Source organism: Canis lupus, chromosome 9 (assembly GCF_011100685.1).
Source record: "Canis lupus familiaris isolate Mischka breed German Shepherd chromosome 9, alternate assembly UU_Cfam_GSD_1.0, whole genome shotgun sequence".
NCBI classification, from domain to species: domain Eukaryota; kingdom Metazoa; phylum Chordata; class Mammalia; order Carnivora; family Canidae; genus Canis; species Canis lupus.
The window spans coordinates 56,023,556-56,050,859 of NC_049230.1; the positions used below are offsets into that span (position 1 = coordinate 56,023,556).

The 27,304-nt window shown below is 46.7% G+C and overlaps 1 protein-coding gene and 1 long non-coding RNA gene across 8 annotated transcripts in view; one reads left to right on the plus strand and one right to left on the minus strand.

The window, feature by feature from the left end:
• GARNL3 (GTPase activating Rap/RanGAP domain like 3) overlaps positions 1-27,304 on the minus strand; it is a 146,765-nt gene that overhangs the window by 4,058 nt on the left and 115,403 nt on the right. For all 7 annotated transcript variants that reach the window (XM_038549297.1, XM_038549295.1, XM_038549296.1 and 4 more), the window contains 9 exons: positions 25,901-26,012; positions 20,821-20,919; positions 20,366-20,482; positions 19,626-19,801; positions 17,925-18,083; positions 11,538-11,604; positions 4,346-4,453; positions 2,752-2,870; positions 532-670 (listed from right to left, as the gene is read on the minus strand). In XM_038549297.1, the coding sequence (XP_038405225.1) occupies positions 532-670; positions 2,752-2,870; positions 4,346-4,453; positions 11,538-11,604; positions 17,925-18,083; positions 19,626-19,801; positions 20,366-20,482; positions 20,821-20,919; positions 25,901-26,012 (1,096 nt within the window). The remainder of the gene's footprint in view (positions 1-531; positions 671-2,751; positions 2,871-4,345; positions 4,454-11,537; positions 11,605-17,924; positions 18,084-19,625; positions 19,802-20,365; positions 20,483-20,820; positions 20,920-25,900; positions 26,013-27,304) is intronic.
• Positions 5,498-26,265, plus strand: LOC102154792. The gene is made up of 4 exons (XR_005364957.1): positions 5,498-8,623; positions 12,206-12,261; positions 19,652-19,772; positions 25,819-26,265. It is a non-coding gene; the product is annotated as an uncharacterized LOC102154792 (long non-coding RNA).

Here is a 27,304-nt window from a genome sequence, read left to right on the forward strand (position 1 = left end):
CCTGCTACTGGCTCTGCTTGCCCAGGAGAGGAGAGCAGACTGGAGGGCAGGCAGCTGCTTGGGGTGCCCTGTGCCTCAAGGGACATGAGTAGTAAACGACTGATATGGTAAGCAGCTGGGAAAAGAGTGGTGCTCAGAGCAAAGTGGTAACTGCAGCAAAGGCCTCTGGGATTCATGAGCAGAGCCAGATGGAGTAAGAGCGAGTGTACTCCATAGGTTTCAGGACTCCATCCTTTTGGCTATAAAACCTACCGATCATTAATATCCCTGAAGGAAAAACATGTTTGCTGTGGCAAGTTGGAATCTCTAGCCCTCAACTCCTTTTTCTCCATGGAAACAGTTATTTTCATAATGGGATTTTTGTTGTTGTTATCACAAGGTTTCTTAAGAATGCAACCAATACATTCAGATTGCAAGGTTTTGTTCTTTAATAGCTTTAAATAGTGACTTTGTTGATATTTGAGAATGAGCTAGAGAAATCAGAATGGGTTGGAAATATCTATCAATAAGACAGTACAAATTGCACTTCACCTTCCCCCAGGGAAGAAGGAAACACTGTAGTATCTCGGCCCGGGGGTGTCTGAGGAGAATTGTGGGCACTGGCCCCCTTGGAGCTGCCTCCGGACGAGATCTCGTTCACAGCAGTGGTTGCTGTGAAGTATATATCTGACTGGAATGAAAGAGAAAGCATTAGGGAGCTGTGTGGCTGAGAGGCCCTGCACCCATGGCCCTCCCACCACCACTGCTAAGCCTGCAACCATTCTTGGCCAAGCCGCTCCATGCTACGGGCCTCCATGCTACAGGCCCGCAGTGCAGGAGCATGCCTGGGTGGGGTGGGGGGGGTGGGGGTGGGGGTGGTATCCAGAGCAAAAGCCCTGCACTGCCACCCCAGACCTTTCCTGCCTATTCAGTTCCCCACACTTCCCTTATCTGCTTGTTGATTCATAATAGAAAAGAGGCCATTTCCCACTCATTTTCTGCAGACACAAACCCAGCGCACACTTGCCTAACAGCAGCCTCAGACACCCACAGTGTCAGGCCTGGAAAGTATCTGGGATTTAGTTGGGTCCACTTACAGATGGGCTCATGGACCATTCATTCACTGGTTCAGCAAACACTCTTGCACACGCACTCTGTGCAGGCTCCGGTGGGAACAGCAGTGGTGTGCTGGAGTTGGCTTGTAACTGACTTGGGAGTGCTGATTTTTGATTTTCAGGGATTTTGCAAGTTAAACACAGCCATTATTAAACTTAAATAAGTAATATTCAAAACAAAGTACCAATTTTCAGGGATTTTGCAGGTTAAACACAGCCATTATTAAACTTAAATGAATTAACACTGAAAGCAAAGGTACTAAATGACAGAATTTGACCATTCCTTGCTCTTTGACCATTATCTATACTCTTGAGGTGATTTACATCAACAGCATCTACACAGTGGCCAGACTGCACATAGCTTCCTGACTCTGTGATCAGTGCTTTCACCCTGGAAGCTGGGTATCCTAACAGAGGGACTACTGACACCATGGAAACTGGCAGATGCCACAAGTCAGAGCTTTATTTGTTGTTTTGTTGACAGTCTGGTCTTAATGTGATGGAGAAAATTTCTTTTCTTTTTTTTTTTTTTTTTTAGATGGAGAAAATTTCTAATAGTGAAGATTGAAAGCAGAAGTGTGTTGAGGCTAGTGTCAAAATTGAAAGAAGTTTTGGTTCAATGACCAGTTTGTATGAGAGTAAGAAATAGTTTAATAGTAGATCACATATTAGATTTCCTGACAATAATCTTATTGGAAAAAGAATTAATGTACTGAGATACAACTTCCAACTATAAAATCAAGGTAGACCTGTAACCACAGTTAGCAAAACTTAACGAAATGTATTCTGTGAGAGCCAATTGGCCTAATGGATTTCAAGATAAACACTCTGTACATTTTATCATTTGCAAATCATAAGCCATTTTAATTTTTCTATCATCTAAGTCTTTGACTGAGATACATATATATGTATGTGTACACACACACACAGACACACAACACACACACATACACACACCCTTACAGGGCTGGGGGGTCAAATCTTTACCAGCACACCACTAGTGCTGTGTTAGCAAGAGAGCCAGTCCCCGACTCCCAGAACTGTCAGTGTAGTAGGAGAGGCAGACAGATAGGCAGCCAGCCACCCCCCAGGATGGGATGCATGTCAAGGTGGGGGCTGGGCAGGGGGACCAGTCAGGCCTGGCAGGGCCAGGGCAGACTGTGTGGGGCTGACACGGGAGAGGCTAGGACAAGACCTCCTGCATTGTGTGCCAGTGACAAAGGCCCCTGGGGAAGTAATCTTTGTGCTCGTGGCCCTTGGTTTTGATCAAACTATTTCTAGGCATGGATTAGTTGGTTACCCATATTTCAGGGGCCACAGAGTCAAGCTGAGGATGGAAGACAGCAAAGAAGAAAGCAACATTATGAGCTCTTCCTTTTCTAGATGTGAGTGAGCCATCCCTTGGTGCGGCAGGGACCCCTGACCTAACCCAAGCTGATGGCACATTTCTCCCTTCAGCCCAGAGCTTCACAACCACTACCGGCGCTGAATGACACTCTGACAGAACCAAGGGGTGTTTTGAAGGCTGAGGGGGCCACACACAGAAACTGGATGGTGGGCCTGTCCTGGGCGCTGTCGCTCAGTCTGGCGCACAAGGGGCCTAACGTGAGGATCCAGCGTGGGCACCCTCCCTGAGCCCCTCATACGTTCCACTCACCCTGGAGGCCACAAGCTGCAGCTGTGGCACGACCGCTGTGTGGACCAGGTTCCCGTTCACCACCAGGCGGATCTCCATGGAGTCAGTGGTGAAGGCCAGCAGGTACGGGAATGCGCACACTGCAAGCAACAGGCAACGGGTGCGTCAGCTCCCAGCCCGCTGGCTGGAGGCTCTGGGGGTGCCAGACATTCCCACAGGCGGCCTTCCTGCTCCGGAAACTTCCATCTCCCTGACTCCTCTGGCTGCTTCTCTTCCTCCTCCCTTGGCATGTTCTCTGAGAGAGCCTCGTTCCTGAGATAGCCACCTCTTAGTCGCCATGCTTCCAGTAGGTGTGCCCTGTCTCTGTTTCCCCTTGTCCCCAGTCTCATCACCTGGTTTCCTGGAGGCTCACCTGCCCAAGTACTGAGAGACATTCCCCCTTCTTGTCCAGAACACAGCTTGGCAACACTCCCCTCTGGCACATACCGCTGTGCTCAAAACCCCCACCTTTACTGGGTTTTCATGCCCTGTCACACGTTCACTCCTCTTCTGTGCTCCTCCTGCCATGTAGGCCTGCGCAGGGGCCGTGTCCTTTTCCTCACAGGGTGCCGTGGTGTCGATGGGTTTGTTATTTGTTAAAGGTCGGCCCCACTTCTTGAAATTATTTCTACCTCACACTGACTTCCAGGCCTCATGACCTGGTTGCTCTGTGACCTCACCTTTGGCTTCTTCACTGGGCACTTCATGCTCCTATGCTCCTTCACGCTAGCTTATCCTCTGTTGTCTCTTTCCTTGGAATCTCTATTTCTTGGTGAACTCCCTTTACCCAGGGTAACCTTCTACCACACCCATACCTCTAGCCTAGCTTTCTCAAGTGACTTCCAGTGTTGGGGCTCAAAACCTGAAAGTGATTTTCAGCCCTCCCCCCTCCTTTTTTTTTTTTTTTTTTGCCATATCTCATCTGTCATTGAAGCCTGACTGGTCCCTCCATTATCTGGATTGGAGCCTCTATTCTCATCTCAAGACTCTAGAACATTTATCTAACATCACATGTTTGTCCTTGTGGGAAAACAGTACTAACTTGAACATTCTTGGGTCTGATCTGACTCTCATCAGGGCAGAGGCCCAGCTGTGGGTCCTGACCCCCCCCCCAAGGGAAGCACCACCACTGTCTCCCTGATGTTTCAGTGGCAGGCAAAGTACCTGCATTTCTGTGATTCTAGATATTCAAGCTTTGAAACACATAAGAATGGTGAGGAATGTACTGTGCTTCTCCAACAAGTGAGGTGGTATTTTTAAGGCTGGAGATCTTGCTCTTGAATTACAGGAAAAGGAAGGCAAGGGCCAGAAAGGAAATGATAACTGGAAGACTCCTAAGTCCTGAAAACTGGGATTTCATGGCTCTCAAATGCTCACATGCTCTCAACAGGAAGGCACAGTGGATGGCAACAGTCCCAAAAGGGGAACAAAAAGGAAAAAGAACACTTTGAGTGCTCATCAGACTCAAATAACTCATGGCCATCTAGCAGTAAGCCACCAAGTTTGCTTACATGGGATTGAATAGTTCAGATGGGTCTATGCAGGGGAAGAGAAAAACAATCAAAGTTTTTCTTACCAATTGCATAAGGAGCCTGGTTCCAACAGAACTGGAAATCTGACGCAGAGGGTTGAACCAAAAAAGAGCCCCCGTTAAATGGGCAAACCTTTTTATAGATGCAACTGTCTGCAACAAAACAATAGCAACTCATTTTTTTGTTAGAGACAATGCTTAGAGCTGGTCATTAGAAAAATGAAAAAACAGGCAACCGAAATAGTGTCCTATCTGCTAGGTCTTCATACATCGCTGGTACTAACTGCCATGATGCCAGGTTCTCAGCCAAGAGGCAGTCACAGCCACTGTGATGGAACTACAACAAGCATTCACAGCTGCCATCTTGGAAGGATTTACTATGTGTCAGGCACTTGAGCTTTCAAAACATCAGCTTATTTAATCTGAATAACCTTCTGAAGTAGGTGCCATTATTAAGCTCATTTTACAGATGAGAAAGTTGAGGCCAGGAGAGGTGAAGCAGCTTGTCCAAAGTCTCACAAATACCACACAGGGGGTGGGGTAGAGTGGGGTTTGAACACAGGTGTGTCTGGCTGCAGAGAAGACTGGACACTTGATGGAGCTCCCCCAGATGGGAGGCGTTCCTGCAAGGTAGATCATGCTCTGAGCCTTACTCAGCAGGACAAGTGTGGTAGATACTGAATACTCCCTGCCACGCTCTTATCCCCCAACATTTTATTAGGAAAACTGTGTCGGGCAGCCCCAGTGGCTCAGCGGTTTAGTGCTGCCTTAAGCCCAGAGCCTGATCGTGGAGACCCAGGATTGAGTCCCATGTCTGACTCCTTGCATGGATGGAGCCTGCTTCTCCCTCTGCCTATGTTTCTGCCCGCCCCCCCTCTCTGTATGTGTCTCTCATGAATAAATAAATAATCTTTAAAAAAAAAGGAGGGGGGACTGTGTCACCTTGGGGAACACGAGCCAGAATTAGATTAAGGCTGGGCTGAAGAGCTGCCCTGTTCGTGGCCTGCTCTGAGTGCTAAACTAAGTCCAGGTGATCCAGATCCTCTCCAAATGAGATGGTCCATATGGATGCAAAAGCTCTTTTTATTCCAGAAGTCCAGCATGTTTTAGCCATACAATTTTATGCTTAATTACTCCTAAAAACAGATATAACTTATATACCATAAAAATTTATGGAGATATAACTTATATACCATAATTTTACGGAGATATAACTTATATACCATAAAATTCATCTCTAAGTGTACAATTCACTGTATCTGAGTAAATTTACAGAGTTGTATGGTGTCACAGTCTAATTTTACCATCTTTTCATGACCCTAAAAAGAAACCTCATGCCCGTTAGGCACTCACTCCCATCCCTGTTTAGAACAGAAAGCTGTGCCTCCCCCCGCCCCCCACCACCAGGGGAGGAGAGGCTGTAAAAGCCAGGCTGCTGGTCAGGGCCTGCACAGGGGCAAGTGGAAGGCCCTCCTGGCAGCTGCTATGGCCCATGAGGCTCCCATCTGGTCAGGTCTGTTTGGAGCAGCCTGCCATTGGCGTTTAGGAACTCCTTTTCATGTGACCACTAAGCTTGCAAAGCAATTGTCTCATATAGTTTAACTAACAGAGTCCTTAGGAGAGGAAAAATGAATCAAAGTCAGCGGTGTCTTGTTTTTCCTCCGGTGGACTCACTAGGGGAGAAAAAGCTATCTTCAGCCTCAGCTGAAGTGTTGCTCCCAGAGAGGACAGCGGCTCAGGAAGAGTGGCCCCTCCCTGCTGCGCCTTCTGCTCTGGCCTGAGGCTCTGCAGCTCTGAGTGTGGGTGTGACTGGTTCCCCCCTCCTCCAGCCCCTCTGGCCCACCACAGCCCACAAGCACGCTGGCTTCTTCCACCTTCTAGAAAGCAACTGCTCTTCCTCCTCTGTGACCTCTCTTCCTCCTTTACTGAACCCTCCCCTTCTCTTTCCCCCTAACACAAAATTTTCTGGAAGGCTGGTCTGAACTCCCATCTCTACTTCCTCTTGCATTCTCTCATCCCATGCAGTGGCATTTGCTCTGGCTACTTCCCAGGGATAGTTGTGCTCTCATCAAGGTGTCCTGAGGACCTTTACCTCCTGCTCCAGGACTACTGCTCCCTAATGAAACTGCTGTCTTTGGGGAGATTTCCTTCCCTGTGGTAGCTCTTCGGTCCCCTCCCCATTCCCCACGACTCTGAGTGGCACTGACCTGCTAATAGCTCCCAAAGAGGCCCTCCCACAGGCACTCTCCTCTGAGCCTCCAGTGTCTCCACTAGCATATCTGGGAGGCACTGACCTGTCCAGACTCAGCTCTTGATGTTCCCCCCAACTCAAATCCGCTCTTCTTAAAGTTTCCCACATCTCGATACATGGTAGTCTCCATTCTTCCGGTTGCTCAAGTCCCAAAAGGCAGCCTCCTTTCTCTCCTCCTGGCACACACCATGTTAGATTCATGAGCCCACAATCTTGGTACTCATACTTTGAAACCTCTAGAGTCTGACCATGTCTCAGCACCGCCAGTGCTATGTGCTGCTACAAGCTCTCTCATCACACGTGTGCTGGCACCTGGTAAGTGAACCGCCTTATCCACTTCCGCTTCTGTGATGTTCTCCACACAGCGGCCCGAGCGGCCTGTGTTCCTTTTCATACCTAGGTCTGATCCTGTTACCCCTTTGCTCAAAATCCTCCAGCTGCTCACCAGCAACAAGGCCCTCCCTGAATCTGGTCCTCTTTATTTTTTTAATTTTATTTTTTAAAATAAAATTTTAAATTTTATTTATTCATTCCTGAGAGACACACAGAGAGAGGCAGAGACATAGGCAGAGGGAGAAGCAGGATCTCTGTGGGGAGCCCAATGTGGGACTTGATTCAAGGACCCCAGGATCACGATCTGAGCCGAAGGCAGATGCTCAACCACTGAGCCACCCAGGTGTCCCAAATCTGCTCCTCTTTAGATAACATTTTCATCCACTCACACCCACACTCACGCTCACGCTGCTTTTGGCCAAACTGGTCATCTTGGGGTCACCTTGAAATACTAGAATGTTCCCTCCTCAAGGTCTGTGTAAAGACCACACCCTTTCTTGACTCAGGGTCTTCTCTCTGAGCATCCCTGTCTGGGGAGGTCTTTCCTTCCCACCTCCCCTAAATGGAGACCTGCCCTCTCCACCCCTGCCCGACTCCAGCCCCTCTCCCTGCTTTATGTCCAAAGCACATACCACCATTCACCATAGTAGGTATTTTTCTTAGTTATCCTGTTAATTGTCTCTCTGCCCCCTTTGAAATGTACACTCTAAGTAGCAGGGATTTGTGTTTTACTCACAGCCAAAACGTTAGGTGCTCAGTAAATCTTTGTAGAATGAGTGAACTACTCTTTCCTCCCCCTCCAGGAAGGACACACAGCAGTGATGTGATCTTCAAGCCCAGCCTGGGTCCCTTACACACACCTCCTCTCTACCTCAACTCCCACCGGGGGAACAGCAGACTGCTGGTGGGTTTGAGGGGGTCTGGGTTGGAGGAGACCTGAGCTCATGGAGCACAGAACATGCTGGATGGCAGGGGATGGTGGGTATGTGCCTGTCCCAGAGCAGAGCTGCCCACCTGAACAACGGTCACTCGGGCAAGGATGAGGTGACCCAGACTGCATTTCCAAGGCTCCTTCCTTCCCTTTCCAGTTGAATAAGCTCCAGAAACTCCAGTATGACCCCAGAGAAGTAGAGGGCCCTCCCTCCCAATAACTTATAGTGGTGGTTTCTGCACCTGAGGACAAGGGGCTCTAAATCAGACTGAACTGGCTTAGAAAAGTAATCAAAGCATAGAGCTCAGAGCTGTGAAGCATGTTCACAGTTAAAAGTGCTGGAGTCCACACCCGGCTCTCCCCTAATCTATGAGCTCACTGCAGTCCCTGGCAGCGCCTTTCACTGCTGTGTCTCCAGAATCTAACATGTGCCTGGCACAGAGAAGATCGTCTGCTGGGGTTTAGAAAGCGCAGCCTGAATGAGGGAGCTGCAGTGAGGGGTTAGGATTCTAAAATGTCTTGGTACAGGAAGGAGCTAAGAGGCCATGACCTTCATCCCTTGACCTTCCCCATCCAGCTGGTGGGAGCAGGGTGGCAGATACTACTTCTAATTTTAAAACAAATTTCTCTGAAGAAAAATTCCTTTCTGCATGTAGAAGAGTCTATGGAGGTTACAGAACAAACTGGATTCTGATTAATGCTCTGATGAATCTGGAATAAAAGGAGGAAAAAAATCTTGCCATGCCTGGCAATGTGTTATGGGCTTTACAAGTATAATCCTGTTTAATCGTCACAGCAGACATGAGAGGTAGGTTGTGTATTCTTTATTCACCTGGAAGTTAAGACTTAGGTTAAACGTGGTCGTGCTGAGAATAAATGGTACTTATGTGAGCATTTTTAGTTTCCTTGTGTGATTATCTTTAAAACACCATTTGCAAACAGAGTTCATCTTAGTACTGAAATTTATTATTTGCATTAAAGGCGAATCATTGTTGTATGCTGAGGTCACGGCCAAATTTTCTTTCTTTCTTTTTTTTTTTTTAAGATTTTATTTATTTATGCATGAGAGACATATATAGAGAGAGGCAGAGGGAGAAGCAGGCTCCATGCAGGGAGCCCGACGTGGGACTCGATCCCCGGTCTCCAGGATCCCACCCTGGGCTGAAGGTGGCGCTAAACCGCTGAGCCACCGGGGCTGCCCAAATTTTCTTTCTTTTTGTAAGTGAAGATTGACTCTGCTATTCAAGATAGAGATTAATTACAAGAAAATAAGATCCTCAATATATTAAACTATTTATACTTTCTCCCTGAAATTTATCTTGCAAATACATTTTTCTCAAAAACATATAACTAGAAGTTCTAATTTCTATTATAAAATATTTTCATCTTTACCATATCTGAGATAAAAGTCTCTATATGGAAGTCTCAGTTTATAAAAGTTGTTTTTATTTTGTTTTGTTTTTAATAGCAATAGAAAGGAAATGGGCGCCTGGGTGGCTCAGTGGGTTAAGTGTCTGCCTTCGGCTCAGGTCATGATCCCCAGAGTTAGGCTCCCTGCTCAGCGGAGAGCCTGCTTCTCCTTCTCCCCTCCTACCCCTGCTCATGCTCTCTCTCGCTCTGCCATCTCTCTGTCAAATAAACAAATAAAATCTTTAAAAGAAGGAAATAGAAAGGAAACTGATAAAAATCAGGTATCAGGGGGAGGGGGTACCAAGATCATTCTACAGCCCCTTACTGACAAGGGCCTTCACACCACAGGCATCTGGATGGAAACAGGCAAATGCAACAAGCACTGTGTATGGGGGGGGGCGGGGGGTAGGGGGAGAGTGGGGGCAATGAGTTACAGAAATGACCTGGAGGATGGTGGAAAAACCCAGCTGGTTATTGTCTGGGGTTGTTCACTGGGGACCACCAGCCTGCTGGAAGAAGGAGGGAGATGAAAACTGAAAACCAGATTCCTGACCCAGAGAAACTGAAGGAAGTGGCATAGTTTGGGGAGGACGGAGGCAGGTCTGGGAACCTCTGGGATTCCCGAAGCCTTGACCCACATGGCATCTAAACACACAGAGCTTACCTTCTGACAGCTTGGGGCGTCTAGGAAAACAGACACAGCAATCTCATCTTGAGATTGAAACCAGAGCCTGAAGCCAGGAGACCAGCAAAGCCAGGGCACGTGGACTCCCTGGGGATCTGTGAGCCAGCAAGGCTGCTTGAATCACACCTGGCATAGTGCTGGGTCACTTCAGCCTGCAGGCGGAATGCTGCCTACCTGCCGATTCCATGAGCTTCCAGTTTGGTACAGAGAGAATGTCAGCCACGTTTGTTTCCATGTTCCCTTTTCAGTTTGGGACTAATCACCCCATTCTAATAGCCTGCTCTATCCTTCTGTTCTTATCTTCTCTCCCACCTAAAGTCCTTTCCATCTTTTCAAGCAGTTAAAAGAAAAAAAAAATCTACATCAGTTTTTAAAGCATTCTGCAACAAATTTTTCTCCTAGATTTTTCAATAAAGTGGAAAGACAACATGTGAAAGAGATGAGATAAAAAGATCTTAAAGAACTGGGCCCCCTGTTGCACTGGGCCCTATAATCTGGGAGCCAGGGCAGCAGAAGCAGCCTGGCCGAGCTGTGGGGCCCAGGAATCCCGCTGGAGCTGGGCAGCAAGCTCTGTTCCTGCTGCCTTGCCTGTTGGACCCCTTACCACCTGGCTATCAAATCTTGCGTCTCGAAAGATGATTTTTACCAGACAAATTTCTCTGCTGGTAATTAGCTCTTCCATACTTATTAATCAAAGATTAATCAAAGCATTAGCCACATGTGTATTGAAATTGATACAATCCTAGGCTGAAAGAATATGTTTTTTTGTTTTAGTTACCCTGGGCAGGCTTATCCAGGAAAATACCTCACTACTCTTAGCTTTTAAAGGATCCTTTTATTGTAGTATAATATTAGCTTTTGAAATACTGAAAATCCTTGAAGATCCTCTTTGTTGTTTGTGTGTGTGTATTTTTTAAAGCTATTTATTTGAGAGAGGGGGCGAAGCATACTCTCTGCTGAGCACAGAGCCTGATGCAGGGCTCGATCCCAGGACCCTGAGATCATGACCTGAGCCAAAGGCAGTCACTTGACTGATTGAGCCATCCAGGTGCCTCTAAAGACCTTCTTTGATACATTTGATCTGGCCTATCTTCCCTAAACCCGTCCTGCCACTGGCCCCAAGCCAAACCATGTGAAGCTCGATATGCCAAGTTTAGGCTGATTTTATTAACATCTGGGAAACAGCAAACAGTAGAATAACCGTGGTTAAAATTTGGGGTGCTGGAGTCAAGAGGGCCCCAAATGTGAACCATAAGTCTGCTGCTTTTTTGCTGTGTGATCCCAAGAAAGGTAGTTCACCTCTCTAGGCCTCGGGGGCCTTATCTCCAAACCTCAGGTAATAACAGTACCTGAGAATTCAATGAAACAGTCACTGGAGTCTACTGAGCACAGTGCCTGGCACATGGTAAGGGCTCCTTAAATGGAAGCCACTGTCAGCATCCCATACCCTAGAGACAGTGCCTCAGGCAGGCCCATCTCACCAGGGCTGGGAGATCCAGGTTTGGAATGCTATTTTTAGATGCTCCCCAGAATGCAATTAAGGTCACAGGAACAAGGCACCAGGTAAATCTAGGGTTGGTTCCCTTTAAATTGCCCAGGAAAAGAGCAGTTAATTTTAGCAACTTACAGTTGTAACACAAGAGCAGCCCGGCTTCTCCATCTTCGTACACATCAATAGCTGCCACAAAATTAACCTGCAATGATAATGGCAATGGTGGGTGGGCAGGCTGGACACGACACTGTTGAAAGACTTTCTCAAGTTCAAGGCTTTGGTGGGGTGGTGGTGGGGGATGGGGCCTGGCTTACTGTAAACTCAGGTGCTATGGGGTCACTTCGCCTTAGGTGGCCATGATTACAATGCACAGAACTGTCTCCCCTTCCTTTCCCCACTGGGACTTTGTCACCATCATTTCTACCTGTGGAAGAGCTCTTGGGGGATGGGCATCTTCACCCTGTTAACAGGACTCCTGTTTGGGTGGTGTGTCCTGGTTCCCAAAGCTTCCTCACAGGGGTAGTTCAGTTCACTCGCACATCGATCCTGGGAGTGGTGGTATTTTTCCCACTTCACAGATGAGGGAAGTGGGGCTCCGAGAGAGGAAGGCAGTGAGTAAGTGCTGCAGCCAAGGCTTGAACCTACTTTTCCCACTCTCACACTTAGCTAGGCTTCCTCCTGCCTCAAAACCACTGTGTCAGGTCTTCACTTCTATTCTCTTGCTCTCTTGCACTTGGAGGGAGGCAGCACACCACAGACAGGGCATCAGAAGGCTTAGTTCTGTTTTCTGTTCTTACTTCCAGGCAGACTCGTCTTCCTGGGCAGCGGGGTCTGGTTTGAGAAGACAGCGCACAACCTGGTAATGTTCTAGGTCCCCCTGGAGTTTCAAACCCCAGCCCTCTACACATTTCCTGCTCCTTTCACTCCCTCACTTGCCTTCACCCATAGTCTGCAACCCCCTCCATGATTAGGGGTCTGTCCTCTTTGGGTTCGACAAAGATTTCCTTCTCCCCCAAACTGAAGTCCTTTGGCCAATGCTCATCTCTGCCCAGCTCTCCTGTAGAACTGGCATAATGACAATAGATCTGCAGGACCTTAACCAGAACTCCATAAGACGAGGCCAAGTTTCGAGAAGAGCCAGACCACTGCCCAGTCAGCACTATTATCATCTTCCTCTCACATGTGACTAGTTTCCTCCTGAACCTCGTTTTTGTGAGCAGAGCTAGCCCTAAAGTCTCAGGCAACCCTCCCCTCTCCCAAGCCTAGTACCCTCCTCTTCAGGAGCTCTCAGGTGAGACCTCTGTGGGCCTGCTGCCACCCCAGGCGAGGTCTGACCTCTCTGGGCAGGAGCAAGGGCCTGCCCTCCCTCAGCTCATCTCTCCAGCCCCTTCCAGGGTGGATGCTGCCCAGGCCCACCTGGGCCCCGCTGATGGACCTTCTGCTTCCAGCCCTCCGCTTTACGGCTGTCACCATCGCTGTGCTGAACCCCTGCTGACCCCCTGCCAGGGCCTCTGCCTCAGCTCTGGCTTCCCTCAGATGGATCTCCTGGCCCCTCCTGTGCGTCATCATTTGACACTATACTACTAAGTGCCACTCAGCATGCAGAAATGAATAAGGCAGGGTTCTGCCCCCAAGAAAACACCAGAAAAGCATATAAATACATAAAACAAGGTACAATGAGGCAAATGCCCCAAACAAGGACTGTGGGTTCTTTAGAGGGGGTGGCAGACTGTGAGGCTCAGAGGTCAAATGCCAACTCTGGGAGCAGATAGACTTGAGGATGAAATACCAGATAATTCCTCCCCTGCTATATATCATACGCCTCTATTTTACTCATCTGCATAGTGGGTGTTGCTATCTGACGTTCACTTATTTGTCTATTAGATTCCTCTCCCCATTAGAACATAAGCTTTGTGAAGCAGAGGCCTCCTCTGTGCTATTCACTGCTACGTGCTCAGCATGGGGGCTGGCTCTGGCTCGTGGCAGGAGCAGAATGAATCCTCAGTGAATGCATGACTGAACAAAGGAAATCCTAGCTCTGTCACTTCAGAGGTGTGTGCCCTTAGGCCACCCATTCAACCTTGCAGAGCCTCAGTTTCTCCATCTGTAAAAGGAGACATCTACCCTTGCAGGGGCCAAGGAGTCAATGAGGCCACTTACGGAAGCATCTAGGACAGGACCTGCTACCTGGTAAATGCTCCGTAATGTCAGCTGACAGCAAGACCCGGCTGTGGGCCTGGCACCAACGGGAGGGCACTTGACATGAGGGAGCAGCCTGTGAGCCCTCTGATACCCAAAGGGAACCTTCCTGTCCTCACCATTCTGACTTAGAATAATTTCCTCCTTAGGTGTCCCAGGGACTTGTCATTGGATGGCACTTATTCCAGCCTGAGGGGGTAGAGGAGGGGCCAGGTGCTACTGGCTTTGTAGCCTGGACTTTTGGTGGTCTATCCTCATCATGCCTTGGGACATGGCTGTGGAGGCCACAGCATACTGGGGTTCAGGGCACAGCCTTCTGAGTCAGATAGCCTGGCTTCAAGTCCTATCTCTGCTATTTACTAGCTGCATGGTTTTGGGTAAATAAATGCTCCTCCTGAGTCTCAGTTTCCTTTGCTGCAAAAATGGGGAAGTCAATAGTACATTCCCCACAGCTGTTGGGTAGATTTCATGAGATGGTGCTTATGACGTGCACGGGGCCAGACACAGAAGTGACCATTCAGTGGTGGCCGTGTTTATTATAATTACAGATGGTTAACCAGAGCGGGAAAGGCAGGATGGGACAGCCTGTTGGCTTAGAAGCAGGGCCTGTATATGTGCTTGGGGTGGTGGCCATGACAGAGTAGAGGAAGTTCAGGCAGAACTGGACCAGGGTCCCAGCACGGTGGCAGCAGACACCAGGGAAGTCGCTGGCACATCGGAGGTCCAGCAGGGGCTCCCAGGACTGGTGGCAGAGCATGGCTGTGTGCAGAGATTGAGGCTGCAGGGCACGCAATGGCAGAGCTCCGGCCACGGGGCTGGCACTCGGGGATACCACAACTTGGACTTAACTGGTTCCTCCTCTGGCATTCCCTAGCATTTTGTTCAGACCTCTTTTAGCACCTAGCACAGTGAGACCCATTTCATGCTCTGATGCCTGTGCGGGTCTTCCTGGAGTGAGGGCCTGGCGGGAACCAGTCTCTGAAACATTTCTTGACCAGGTGAGGACATCAAAACCAACTAGAAAGCTTTAAAAAATATATTCTGGGTTCTTGCTCCTAGAGATCCTCCTATAGTAGGTCTAAGGTAGGACACAGGTGTTAGTTGTTAATTTTTTATTTGATTAAAAAGTAGTTCATTTTATTGGCATTTAAAAATGATAAAAGTAACATATGGTGGTTGTGAAAATTCAAAACAGGTATGTAACAAACCACATCTGCGCCTCACCCTTCCTAGCCCCAGCTGAATGTGGAAGCCACTGCTAGGTCAGTGTCGACCTTCCCATGTGATCCTGGGGTGAGCTTTTCACTGAGACAAACTGGGTTCTGGGTAGATGGTCAAGATAGGGACTTGGGCCCAACTACTAAGCCAGAAACCTAGATCTCATTACCAGGCCTGCAGTTCCTTCTAGAGGAGACCTTTGTTTTGGGAAGGAGGCCAAGGCTGGCTGTTGGAGCTGGGGCAGTAGGTCACAATAGGCCTGTAAAATCAACTTGATGTTGACCTTCACATCGCTGCTTTGATGCCTTAAACACTTCCTCTCTTGACCTAGGGTTCTCTTAGACCCTCTGGTGGGTTGAAGGCTGCAATGGAAATTGAATGGGCTTGGCTAAGAAGAGATGAGGTATAGAGGTGGGAAACTAGGCCAGAAAATCCACATTGGTGCCATGCACAGAGCAGCAGGCAGTGAGAGTAACTTGAATGACCCTGAAATGCCCAATGACTTAGGGGAGGTTGGCCTCTCTCTCTCTCTTTCCTGCTTCCATTGCATCAGGGCCTGGGCTATAGGAACATCTTGGGAAAAAGCTAGCCCTGTGCCCAGACAGAAATGTTAGTCCATTTCTAACTGGCTATAGAAATCACTTTGTTCATTACCTTTTTCATTTCTCTAGGGTTTATCTTTCCAATCAGGCAGTAAATTCCTTGCAAAGATGAGTGGCTATGTCTAAGCATCCATGCCTGCTCAGTAAACACTCAGCAGCTGAGGATATACCAGAGGATGGAATGTATACACTGGCCCACTTAGACCTAGGGAAGGGCTTAAAAAAATTTTTTTTTTAAAGATTTCTCTTAGAGAAAAAAAAGCATATTTGGTTTTAAAAAGCATATTGATGAAAAGACAAAACATTTTTTAATTATTCCTGGTAACTTTTAGAAAGACAAAACACAGGAGTCACCCAAGAAAACTTTCTTTAACCTGGCTTTTCCTGGGCCTTCATTTATCTTATGAAGAAAAAAAAATCCACACTCTAATAAATTTATCAGGGTATTAAATATAAATAAATAATAACAATTGGCAGAAAAAGCATGAAGAAGTCTTAGGAAACTAGTTGCCAGGGAAAGGGTTGATTGAACAAAGACCTGCCAGGCCATGATTTTTCTACCTCTTTTGGCTGGGTCACATGGTTTTGGAAAGCGAGTACTTTTTGTTTTTTAAGATTTTACTCTACACCCACTGTAGGGCTTGAACTTACAAGCCCATGATTAAGAGTAGTATGCTCTTCTGACTGAGCCAGCCAGGTGCCCCCAAGAAGAGAAAAGAACTTTTAAAGCCAAATTGGGCCTCTCCTCCTCAGAAGTTGGCTGGAAGAGGTTATGGGTTCCCAGGTGCTGGGATGGAGGGGCAGTCTTTCTGGCTTTAAATTAGGAAGAGCTTCAGGACAGACTCGATCTACTAGGGCTATATTTGCATCACCTGGCAAGACTTAAAGCATATCGATTCCCACACACCCAGAAATTCTGATTTAATTGATCTGGGGTGGGGTCAGAGCACTCTTCTTTTTAAAGCTTTCAGGAAGTTATAGGGATCCCTGGGTGGCGCAGCGGTTTGGCGCCTGCCTTTGGCCCGGGGCGCGATCCTGGAGACCCGGGATCGAATCCCACGTCGGGCTCCCGGTGCATGGAGCTTGCTTCTCCCTCTGCATATGTCTCTGCCCCTCTCTCTCTCTGACTATCATAAAAGAAAAAAAAGGAAGTTATAGCCAGGGATGAGAAGCAATGTATACCGGTGGTTCTCAGACTTGTCCAAACGTAAGAATCATGGAGGATCATTCAAAAAATTCCAAAGCCCATGCCACACCGAAGACCAGCAAGATCTCTGGGGGTGGGACACAGTGGCAGTAGTTTCTAAAGCTCCTCAGATGACTCCAGTTGCAGACAAGTTTGGACATCACCAAATATGTGTGTATATATATATATGAGAAACAACAGATGATCTGTGATTGATAACTGTTGAAGACAAGGTCTCCTAATTATATTTAGATTTTCCTTTTTTTAAAAAAAATTTTCTGTTTCTTAAAATCTCTCATTTGGTATTAAGCCTTCTTAACACAGTAATTAGCAATTTTTTATGACTATTTGGGTAGGGCATGCCCTAATACAAGTTTCTTGTAAAGCACAATCAGAAAGAATTCTGCAGTCTTCTGGGCCTAGCTGAACAGGACTGGTGTAAGTCTGTATGTTTGGAAGTCTTTATCAGGAACCATGCTTTCTATGGGGGCAATATCCCCATTCTGTGGGGTCCCTGGTACCCAAGCCGGGGTGCTGGCTCAGACTGCACAAACCTCAAGTGGCTCCAGTGTTATCAGGCCTTGCCCTGCTTTGCAGTGATAAATGGCTGAAGAGCTCTTCCATCTGCGTGTCAGCATGCAGCAGCTCCAGTGACAGGCTGCTGGGTCTCAGGCTGGTGAGCTTGCTCACTGCCCCCGAGGGGCACCAATGTTCAGACCCCATCCCATCATCTTTAGCATCTTTAGCAAGGAGTGCAGCTGCAGGTGAGCCCCTGATTTCTGGCAAATCCTGGACATCCCTGCACTCCATCCCTGTACTCTGTGCAGCTCAGGCCAGAGGGAGATACTCCTTCTCTCTCCTCCTAGTGTCCCATCCCTTCCTCCATTACTAGGGGGCCTTTTTGGGGATGGACCCGGTGGGTGTGCCCACTCCAGCCACCCGGGCCCCAAGCTGTGAATTGGGCCAGGGAGAGGATGAGGCCCTTCTGGAGTGAATGACTATACAAATGTTCTCATTTCTTTAGTTACTCAGATTGAGTTTTTCGACCCTTCACTTCTCCTCTATGAGGAAGGACCAAATGGCAGGGAAGATCTGGAAAGGCTGAACGAGGTGATAGGGCAATTAGATTAGATGGAATCATTTTGATCTACAAGGTGACTCCATGGGGTGTAGCCTGAACAGGATATCACAGGTTACTGCTGTGGTAAACTGTACATGATTTTAAAGAAATCCTCATTATAGCACCATGGCGAGGTTAGAAGATGCATTCCTGGTGGTCTTGGCTCCCCCTCCACCTCCCACTGCCTGTCAACTCACTCTGCTGGCCTCCACATGGTGCAGCCGGAAGGCCTCCCCCGTGCTCTCATTAACCACATCGAACTGGTGTCGGTAAGCCACACAGATGAGATTGTCACTCTCTTCAGTTGGCCCATCGACTAAAGTCATCACCGCGGGAGAGTCGGACAGACAGATCTCCTGTGTGGTTGATGATGACAGGAGAGAAGGGGTCAGACGCCAAGCAGCCATTTTCATATCAACCCCTAACCCTGGCCCTCCGCCTGCCCACTCCCATCCAGTAGAGGGTCACCCCACAAGGCTCCTGCAGAGCCCTTTGCCAGCAGGGAAGGTGGAGACAGGGGAAAAGGGGGCGGGGATTGTGCCAGACACCCCCCCCCTCCCACCACCTGTCCTCAAAACCCACACCTGGCCAAACCAATTCAACAGCATGATCCACATTAGCCCTCAGATAGTCTGGCCCTGTCCTGTGATTTGATAATAATAATCAAATGACAGCTGCTAACCTTGTTGAACACTTAACACAGTGCCAGGTACTGTCCTCCCTGGATCCTTATGAGATAGGTAAGGCTATTATTCTATTTTACAGATAAGGAGATTGAGGCCTCAAAGGTCACGTGACTTGCCTTTATTCACATAGTTTATACGTGGCAGAGCCAATATCTGTGCCCAGGAAATCTGATTTCCGAGCTGATACTCCACAGAAATGTACATGCTGTACATAAATAGTCATTAAGATGGCTAATTACAGTATTTAGGAGACTAACACCTAATTAGAGCAAAATTTTAACTTGTTTTAATGTCACAGTTATGGCTGTCTGTCCCTCAAAATTGGGTATCAGCAGAAATTGATACACATAATTTGAATTATGAGGCTTTAAATTTTGAGGCTTTAAATCTGGTAAAAATAATTGCTCAGCTCACCTACAGGTGAAGTGAGCCTTAGGAGTCAAATGTGTGACACGGTTCATACCTATGTACTAAAGTTTTTAAAAAGCAGTAAGAGATGGTAAGAGCAGGAATGGGCAATCATGGAGGCTTCCCTCACAAGGTTCCACCCTTAGTAGATCTGCAAATCCTACTGGCTAGGGCAGGCAAGGCAGCCTCCTCCAGCTCTCCAGCCACCAAAGCCATCATCATCTGTTGCTGGGATCCTGCATTGGCCTCTTAGTGGTCTCCTCCTTCCTGCTCATGGACGCCACCTCCCCCCCCCCCCCCCCCCCCCCCCCGCCATGCTCTCCTCTGTCCAGGAGCCAGAAAGATCTTTTCAAAACATGCCACTTCTCTGCTTCAAACCTCCCAGTGGCTGCCCCCTCTCACTCAGAGTCAAAGCCAAAATCCTAGCAATGGCCTCCAGGTCTCTCCGACCTCTCTGCCTTGTCCCCTCAGCTCTAGCCGTTGTGGCCTCTTGACTATGCCTTGAACAGGGCCTCAGGTTCTTGACTGGCTGCTCCTTCTGCCTGGAGCACCCTTTCCCAGCTCCCCTCCTCATCTACTCCCATACTTTCCTTGCATCTCTGCTCAAAGGCCAATTTTCAGGGAGAGCTTCTGGGGAATCCTTTCTATAGTCCTCTGGGGAAACTGAGGCAGCAGTCGAGGGTTTCCCCAGCTGGGTACTGACCTGTGAGACAAGCTTAGTGGGTGATAGACCCTGGGAGGAACCAGAGAGTCGGCTTCTGGACACCTTGGCTGGGAGAGAAGGGATCTGGAGAGCGGACCTACCCTGATATACTGGAATTCCTCCACAGGTGACTCTGACAGGGGACACAACAGGGAGATGCTGGCAACCCCGCCCAGCTTGTTGTGTTTCCTCGTGATCAAGAGCAATTTATTCCGGATGGCGACGACTATCCTCAGCTCCCTGCTGTGGTGAGTGTTAATGGCGTACAGGTGGCAGCCTGGGAAGGGATATAGATGATGCTGAGCACGTGACAGAAGCCTGGAGATGCCCAGGCCTCGATAACGTGGCAACACCTAAGGACTCTGGAAATTAAGCATAACCCAGGGGTAGTACCTGAAAATGTTCCGGCCACCAGGCAAACAGAGATGTGGAATACAAGTTAGGTTGAGTTTCAGGAAAATTAAGGAAGCCATATTCCCTGTATTCCAGAGTTCGTGGTCTTAGTTTCAGGCCCACGACACCATATGAATTAAAGTGACAATGAGCAGAGTTCAAGGAACCAGAGGCTAAAAGTCCCTCTTCGCTGATTTGCGAACAGAACTCAACTTACCTTCAAAACTTGTCATGCAAGGCCTAGACTTTCCTTTAGCCCTCCATTGTTGGACTACCTTTCAGGCTTCTCTTAGGGAAACACTGACACTACCTGGATGCTGCCTCCGAGCAAAAACCAAACCAATAAAATCAAATTCCCACGCATTTTTATTTCCAGTGAAATCTGGACAGTCTGAGAAAAAAAAAAAGAATTGAACAGAACCCACCAAAATATGTAGACTCCAGTCACCTTTTGTTTTCTCCAGCTTGTTGTCCCTGCAATCACATTTGCTCTTCACAGGCTGTTTGCCCTCGACGGCCTTGTGCACAGCGCTGAGCCTGAAGACAAAGAGGCGGGCATCTTTCCCTGGTGAGATAAAGAAGGTGCAGGAGGAGATGGGTGGGAAGACCCCAAGAGTGGACTGTGCAGGAATGCTACAGAACTGAGTTGAGGTGTTCTAGAACTGGGAGGAAACCCCATACCACCTTTACCGAACATTGCCCTGAAGGATGTGCCCCCTTTCTCCTTGACTGTCCCCCCCCCTCAGAGAACAAAGGGCCACCTGGTGACACTGAGCACTGGCCACCCATGAGCCAGTAGCTGGCACAACCCAAGCAGTCAGACCACTGTGACCCTCACAGCCATAGAAGGCTACACACTTCCCATCCCCTTCCAGAGGACACCACCAGGAAGGGGACTATCACCTTTGTCTGCTCTGAGGATCAGAAGGTCCAGGGTCTCGAGCACATGCATCTGCTTCACTGGCAGGGTTTTGTCAAACACAGGCACTGATGGAAGGTCATCTGGAAGAGGAGACAAGGTTACAAGGACTATACCTAGCCCATGATTTCAGAACCTATAAAACGTGCCTATGAGTGGTCCTGGACTCCGGTTCTCTCTAGGCAAGGGAAGTCAGCTTCTAGAATGTGAGTTTAAACACATTCTCTCAGCTCAAGGAGAAGGACTGACATTCCTTCCTCTATATTGAAAGCAGAGCAGTGGGGCCTAAAACTATATTCTTCTCTTCAGTGCTCATCAAAGAAAAGGCAGCATCTCTCCATCCCAGTTTTTACTGGTGTTGTACTAAAGGACTAAACAGCCAGTTTTTTTTTTTTTTAAACAGCCAGTTTAATTATGTATTTCTCTTATGTATTTTCTTTCTCTTATGTATTTTCTTATTTTTATGTAATGTTTGAAATTGCATCACTTCTTAGCTTATTCTGCATCTCTCTCCAGAAAGCAAAGTTAAAATTTCCTTTTGTACTTAAATACGAACATACCCTATTCCCTGCCTATGTCCATATCAACAAGAGTTTACCGATACATTTTTAGTTTTTCTCCATAGAGGAGAATCTCCTTTTTAGACAAAAATTAAAGAGAAATGACCAAGTTGCCCAAATAACAGAAAAACACTAATTGTAATGGCAACGTTCAGGAAGAGGTCAAGCAAGTGGCTGATCAAAGACACTGCAATGATATGTAGGATTTGCTTTTAAGCTTACTGGGAACTTAAATTGCTAGCAAATATCTTGTTTCTGGGGGTCCCTAGGACAGAGAGGGCCAAAAGAAATATTAAGGCTCTTTCATGAGCAAAGGGTCTGTTCTGAGCTTGATGTAGAATTAGCACAAGGCAAAGAGGTCCTGGGACGGTGTAGACATTTCAGGCTGGATAAGTGGCTTATTCTTTATTGATATACTTCATCTGAATTTAGGTCTTCCAGTGCTCTGTTGTGAGTCTGGGTTTGTTTTTCTTTTCTTTTTTTTTTTTTTGGTAGCAATTTAGGTTCATGTGTCCCTGAGGGTCTTAGATTTTCTAGAAATCTGTCTGTTTGGGAGTTCATTCTTCCCTGTTTGGTGCCCAGGAGAGAGCAGAGCTTTCGTTGTTGGGATGGGGTTCATAACAGCTTCTGGGGGTGGTAGGGGGGCCTTTCCTGCTCCTTGCAGGCCAGTAGGGGCTCTGGATTTGTCCAAGCACAGAGCCTGCTAAGCTTTTATTAGACAGAGGGCTTGCTCCAGCTCCCCTACATTATCGCAGCAAATGTAAATTCTATGATAGCCCATCAAACCACTTTCCTTCCCCCTCTACCCCAGGCCTTCATAAAAGTAACTGAATCTCAGGTATTGTGCTTCTGCTGGGGGCAGACCTGAGTTTTCAAAACACAGGATGATCATCAGTCCAATACCCACCATCATGTCTGACTAAATAACTATGATTATCCCATTTTTAAAAGTATTTATTTGAGAAAGAGAGAGGGAGTGTGTGTGCACACAAATGGGAGGAGGGGCAGAGGGAGAGAGAGAGAGAAAGCAGACTCCATGCTGAGCAGGCAGCCCAACGCGGGGCTTGATCTCATGACCCTGAGATCATGGACCTAAGCTGGAACCAACAGTCGGATACTTAACTGACTGAGCCACCCAGGAACCCTGGTTATTTCATTTTGTAAACAGCAGCTAACGTACATGGAGGGCATCCTGCATGCCAGGCCTCAGTGCTAAGTGCTTCACATGTTATTCACTGAAATGCCCCAATGACCCTCTTAGGTAGGAACTTCTAATATTCCCATTTAACAGATGAGGACCTGGGGCTCAGAAGTGCTAATAACCTGTCCAGGGCCACATCTTAAACATGTGAAACCCAGGTCTGTATGGGTACAAAGCCTGTACTCTTAGCCTATAAGCAGCACCGCATCCCCGTGGACCGAGGGGCCAGCACACAAGCAACAGTACTGTAAGAAATTCATAAACAACAGAAGCGCTTCATTTGACATTTAAGACAGAGGGATACTGTGTAGCAGCCCACCTGTGTACAGAATAAATTAGCATTTATTCTCCATCAAATCTTTCTCAGGTGGCTGAACAGGTTTATTCGTAGCACAGACAGGGGGAGGAAGCAAGGATCTGAGAAAGTGACACGTGACTTAATGACTCTTCTGTAGCAATGTTTTCCTTCTTGTAATCTTTTTATGAAGCAGTGATTTTTTAGAGCTGGCTTTTCTATTACTGCAAACCTAAAACAAATGGTTGTGGCATCTTTTATCAACATTCAGTCTCCCTTCAAAGTAGCTTTTGCTACACTTAGAATATAAAGGACCTCGAGTTTTAATAATGACCTTGGCAGAAGCAGACTCTCAAGGGGGTAGGTCTAATGAAATTAAGCAGACACTAATGGGATAGAGTGGAACCTGGCCTTAAAGGAAATGGAGAGATTCACTCATAGAAATGATTCATAATGTGATTAAGTATCGACAAGAGAAAGGTAAACAAAGAAATAACAAGAACATTATGGCTTGAAAGCATAGGGAGGAATACAAAGAAAGCCTTAAGGGTTATTCTCTTCTTACAAAAGCAAAAAGGGTAGCTGTGCTGCATATCCAGGGAGTGAAAACAATAATATGAGAAATAAATCTGAGCTCCTGGTGGGTGTATATGGCTACCATCTGTGTAAGACCACTTCCCTCAAGTTCGAAGAAAAGAATTTCCTGGCACATCACAGGAATCCTTATATTTAATACCTCCATTAAGTTTTGTATCCAAAAAGATGAACATTTCAGAAGGGGATGTGGAAATCTTGGTTTGGATTTTACATTTTAAAAAACGGAAGCAACTCAAATAGAATGTTGTTGCTGTGGTTTTTGTTGTTTTTGTTTTGTTGTTGCTGTGATTTTCAGGCAAGCCTTACAAGTAGCCCTTATAAAGCATATTTTCTCCTTTCTAAAAAGAACAAACAGGTAGAATATAACTTTCTTTCGATCAACACATTTCTCATAATTACTTGCTCAGGACTGTATTTTGGAAACCTGTGTTAAGGTAAAGACAGTAACATTGGTAGAGTTTAATAAAATGTAGCTGGCTTAGTGGAAAGAGCGCTGGACTAGGAATCACCTCTGGGTTCCAGTTCCAGATGTGCCAGTAACCAGCTGTGTGATCCTGGGCAAGTCACATCATTTCTTCATGTATAAAACGAGGACATGAGACTGAACATCTAAAGTCTGTTTTTTTTTTTTTTTTTTTTTTTTTTAAGATTTTATTTATTGATTGATGAGAGACACAGAGAGAAAGAAAGAGGCAGAGACACAGGCAGAGGGAGAAGCAGGCTCCATGCAGGGAGCCCGATGTGGGACTCGATCCCGGGGCTCCAGGATCATGCTCCTGGCTGAAGGTGGCGCTAAACCTCTGAGCCACCGGGGCTGCCCAAGTCTGTTGTTTTTTAAAGTAAGTTATTTTATTTTGTTGCACCTCTGATAAAAATCTATGGATTTTGTTACCTTTTTAGCATGTTCACAGGGATAGATGTCAGAAATACAGTAACTGTTTACTAAATTACTGCTACATGCCAGACACTGACGTAGGCACTTCACATGGGTATTTTAACCTCCATAATCCCTTCCTGGAGTTTTGATCATCATTCCCATTTTGTTTATTTTATTAATTTTCATTATTGGAAACTAGTTTTCAGCTGCTTAAGAAATTCCCCCCACTTCAGAGAAATCTGCAGTGCACAGAGGTTAAGTTGTCTTTAAGATCACAAAGATTCTCTAATTGTTTGGTGGTTTCTAAAATTAAATATTTAATTTAAATTCTCAGCTTATAAATTTTAGATTATCTGCCTTTTAGTAAATGAGTAAATTAATTATATATACAATTATATGTTGTGCGTATATATATATATATATATATATATATATATATATAAAACATACATTGAAACATACATTTAAAGTAACAAATGAAGTCAGAAATAAGTCCATTATAAAGTCTGGCTTTCTTTTTTCCCCACAGAAGGCATCTACTTCCCCTTCCCAAGGGCCCAGCACGTACCCAGTACTTAGGAAACATACTGACAGGGTCATAGGAGGGAGTGAAGGTCGTGAGTGAAGGCCAAGGATGGGAAGATGTAGCCATTTTAGGCCATTATGTCACTCTCAGTGGCAGTGTTCAGGAATCTCATAGAATATCAGTACCTGAGACTGGGCAGCCTGCTTCTGTGTTGTGGAGGGTGTGCCCTTGGAGGACACTGCCTCTATGCCTATGGCTCCCTCTGAAGCCCCAGGAGATGACATGCTACTGGTGTCTAGCCCCTTTAACATTCACTGGGAGTCTGGAAAAATCCAAAGGGGCCTCCTGCTGGAAGGCACCACCCAGTCCTTTAGTCTAAATGAAATCTCTATCTGAAGTAAAACTCTCTCTACAGCATTCTCCCCAAGGGTATGTCCCACTGGTGGCTGATCTGCAGTGACAGGAACTGACCACCTTCCCAGTTGCATCTCGTTGTCAAAAAGTTTGATTTTATATAAATATGAAATCTGTCTTCCTGTCGAATCTTGCTATTTCTACAGCTAACAAAATTGGTTTATCTAAGATTTTCATTATTTATTTTGGACACCAAATACTTTTTGAATCAGAAACCTTAAAAAAAAAAAAAAAAAGCTTTGAGAGAGGGCATGTCCCTGAGATAGGAGCTCCAAATAACAAGAGCGTCTTGTTGATTTAAGGTAAAATATTAGAATGATAAGTATTGGCCAAAAGGAGATTCTTTTGCAGGTCATTTTGAGGTCCACAGGCTAACCAGATTTGGGGAAGGCATGAACTTGTCATGCACGACTCACTCTCCAGCTTGCTTGTGCATATCCTGAAAAGAAGGGGTTAATTTTGTAAGGAAAGGAAACTGCTAACCTCATTGGTGATGACACCTTTATCTACAGGGAATTGACTGGCAGTCACCCATCTCAGAAGTCCTACAAGTTACACAGACAAAGACATTTGAAGGAGCAGCTACTCACTAACCATCCACTAGCAAGACGCCAGCATCAGTGGAAACCAGCAGGGCCTGGCCCCAGGGATCCGCACACACAGCTTCATGGGGGAAATTACTGCAGAAACACTGGGGCTCCCAGGGCTGCAAGACAGCAGAAGCATTGGAAAATAAATTTACCAGAAGGAATGTTCCAGGGTCCCTCGGATGGAAATGTATTGGTACACTGCTTGAGACCACAGCTCAGGTACCTGCTGAACCCAGGGAGCTAAATAGGCTCTGCACTCAGTTACCTTTCTTATCTTATTTTATTTTTTATTTTTTTATTCATAGAGATAGAGAGAGAGAGAGGCAGAGACACAGGCAGAGGGAGAAGCAGGCATCATACAGAGAGCCTGACATGGGACTGGATCCAGGGTCTCCAGGATCACGCCCTGGGCTGCAGGCGGCGCTAAACCGCTGAGCCACTGGGGCTGCCCACCTTTCTTATCTTTTAAAAAAATATTTTAAGTCGTCTCTATACCCAATGTGGGGCTCGAACTCACAACCCCGAGACTGAGTCGCATGCTCCACCGACTAAGCTAGCTGGACACTCATTAGTTACCTTTCTTAAATGTCTCCTTTCAAAACATGTGCAGTAGGGAAGGAGGGAAGTCACATGTTTCTGGCACCATGAGCTGTCTCCATATGTAATAATCTTCCTTGGGGACAATTGAAGCATTGGTAACCTCTTCTAAGCAAACATTTTCCTTAATACATGAAGTTGAACCAATTGCTCCCTATTTTTTGGAGCATTCACATGAACTGATAGGAAGACCCATATAATTCTACAAAAGAAGTCAGATTTCTATGCTGCTGATTCAATAAAATGATTAAGTTATACACAGTGCAAGAAGTTGATGTTGCTTTAATGTGAAAATTGCTGGTTGACCCAGTTAGGGCTACAAAATCTTAAAGGAAAAAACAACACGTTTGTAAGAATATGGAAAGTGCTGCCTGAAACCCACTCACGTTCCCCACATGACGTATTCATACCGTGCAAACTCTTCCCCTTTGTCTCATGCTTGGTTACAACATCAGGGTGAGGCCTCCCTTACAGCTGCTCCAGAACTGCATGGGGATGCCTGGAGCCAACGGGCTTGGCCTCAAAGGACAAAGAGGTTTTTGGAGCTTGGAGCTTCTCAAGGACAGGTGAAAGTTTTACATTTGCCCGTTTACTCTCAATCACACACTCCTTGGGGATGGTACAAGACTCCATGTGTGCATGTTGGGGTGTGTGTATGTGTGCATGTACTGGGTGAGCACATGTGTGCATACTGAAAGTAGAAGTGGTGGTGGTGAGGTCACCTTCAAAGACGTCATTTGGGATGAGAGTAAATACTGTGTGTATTACTGCTCTTAGAAAAGTACACTGTCCCTTTAAGAAACTCACAAGT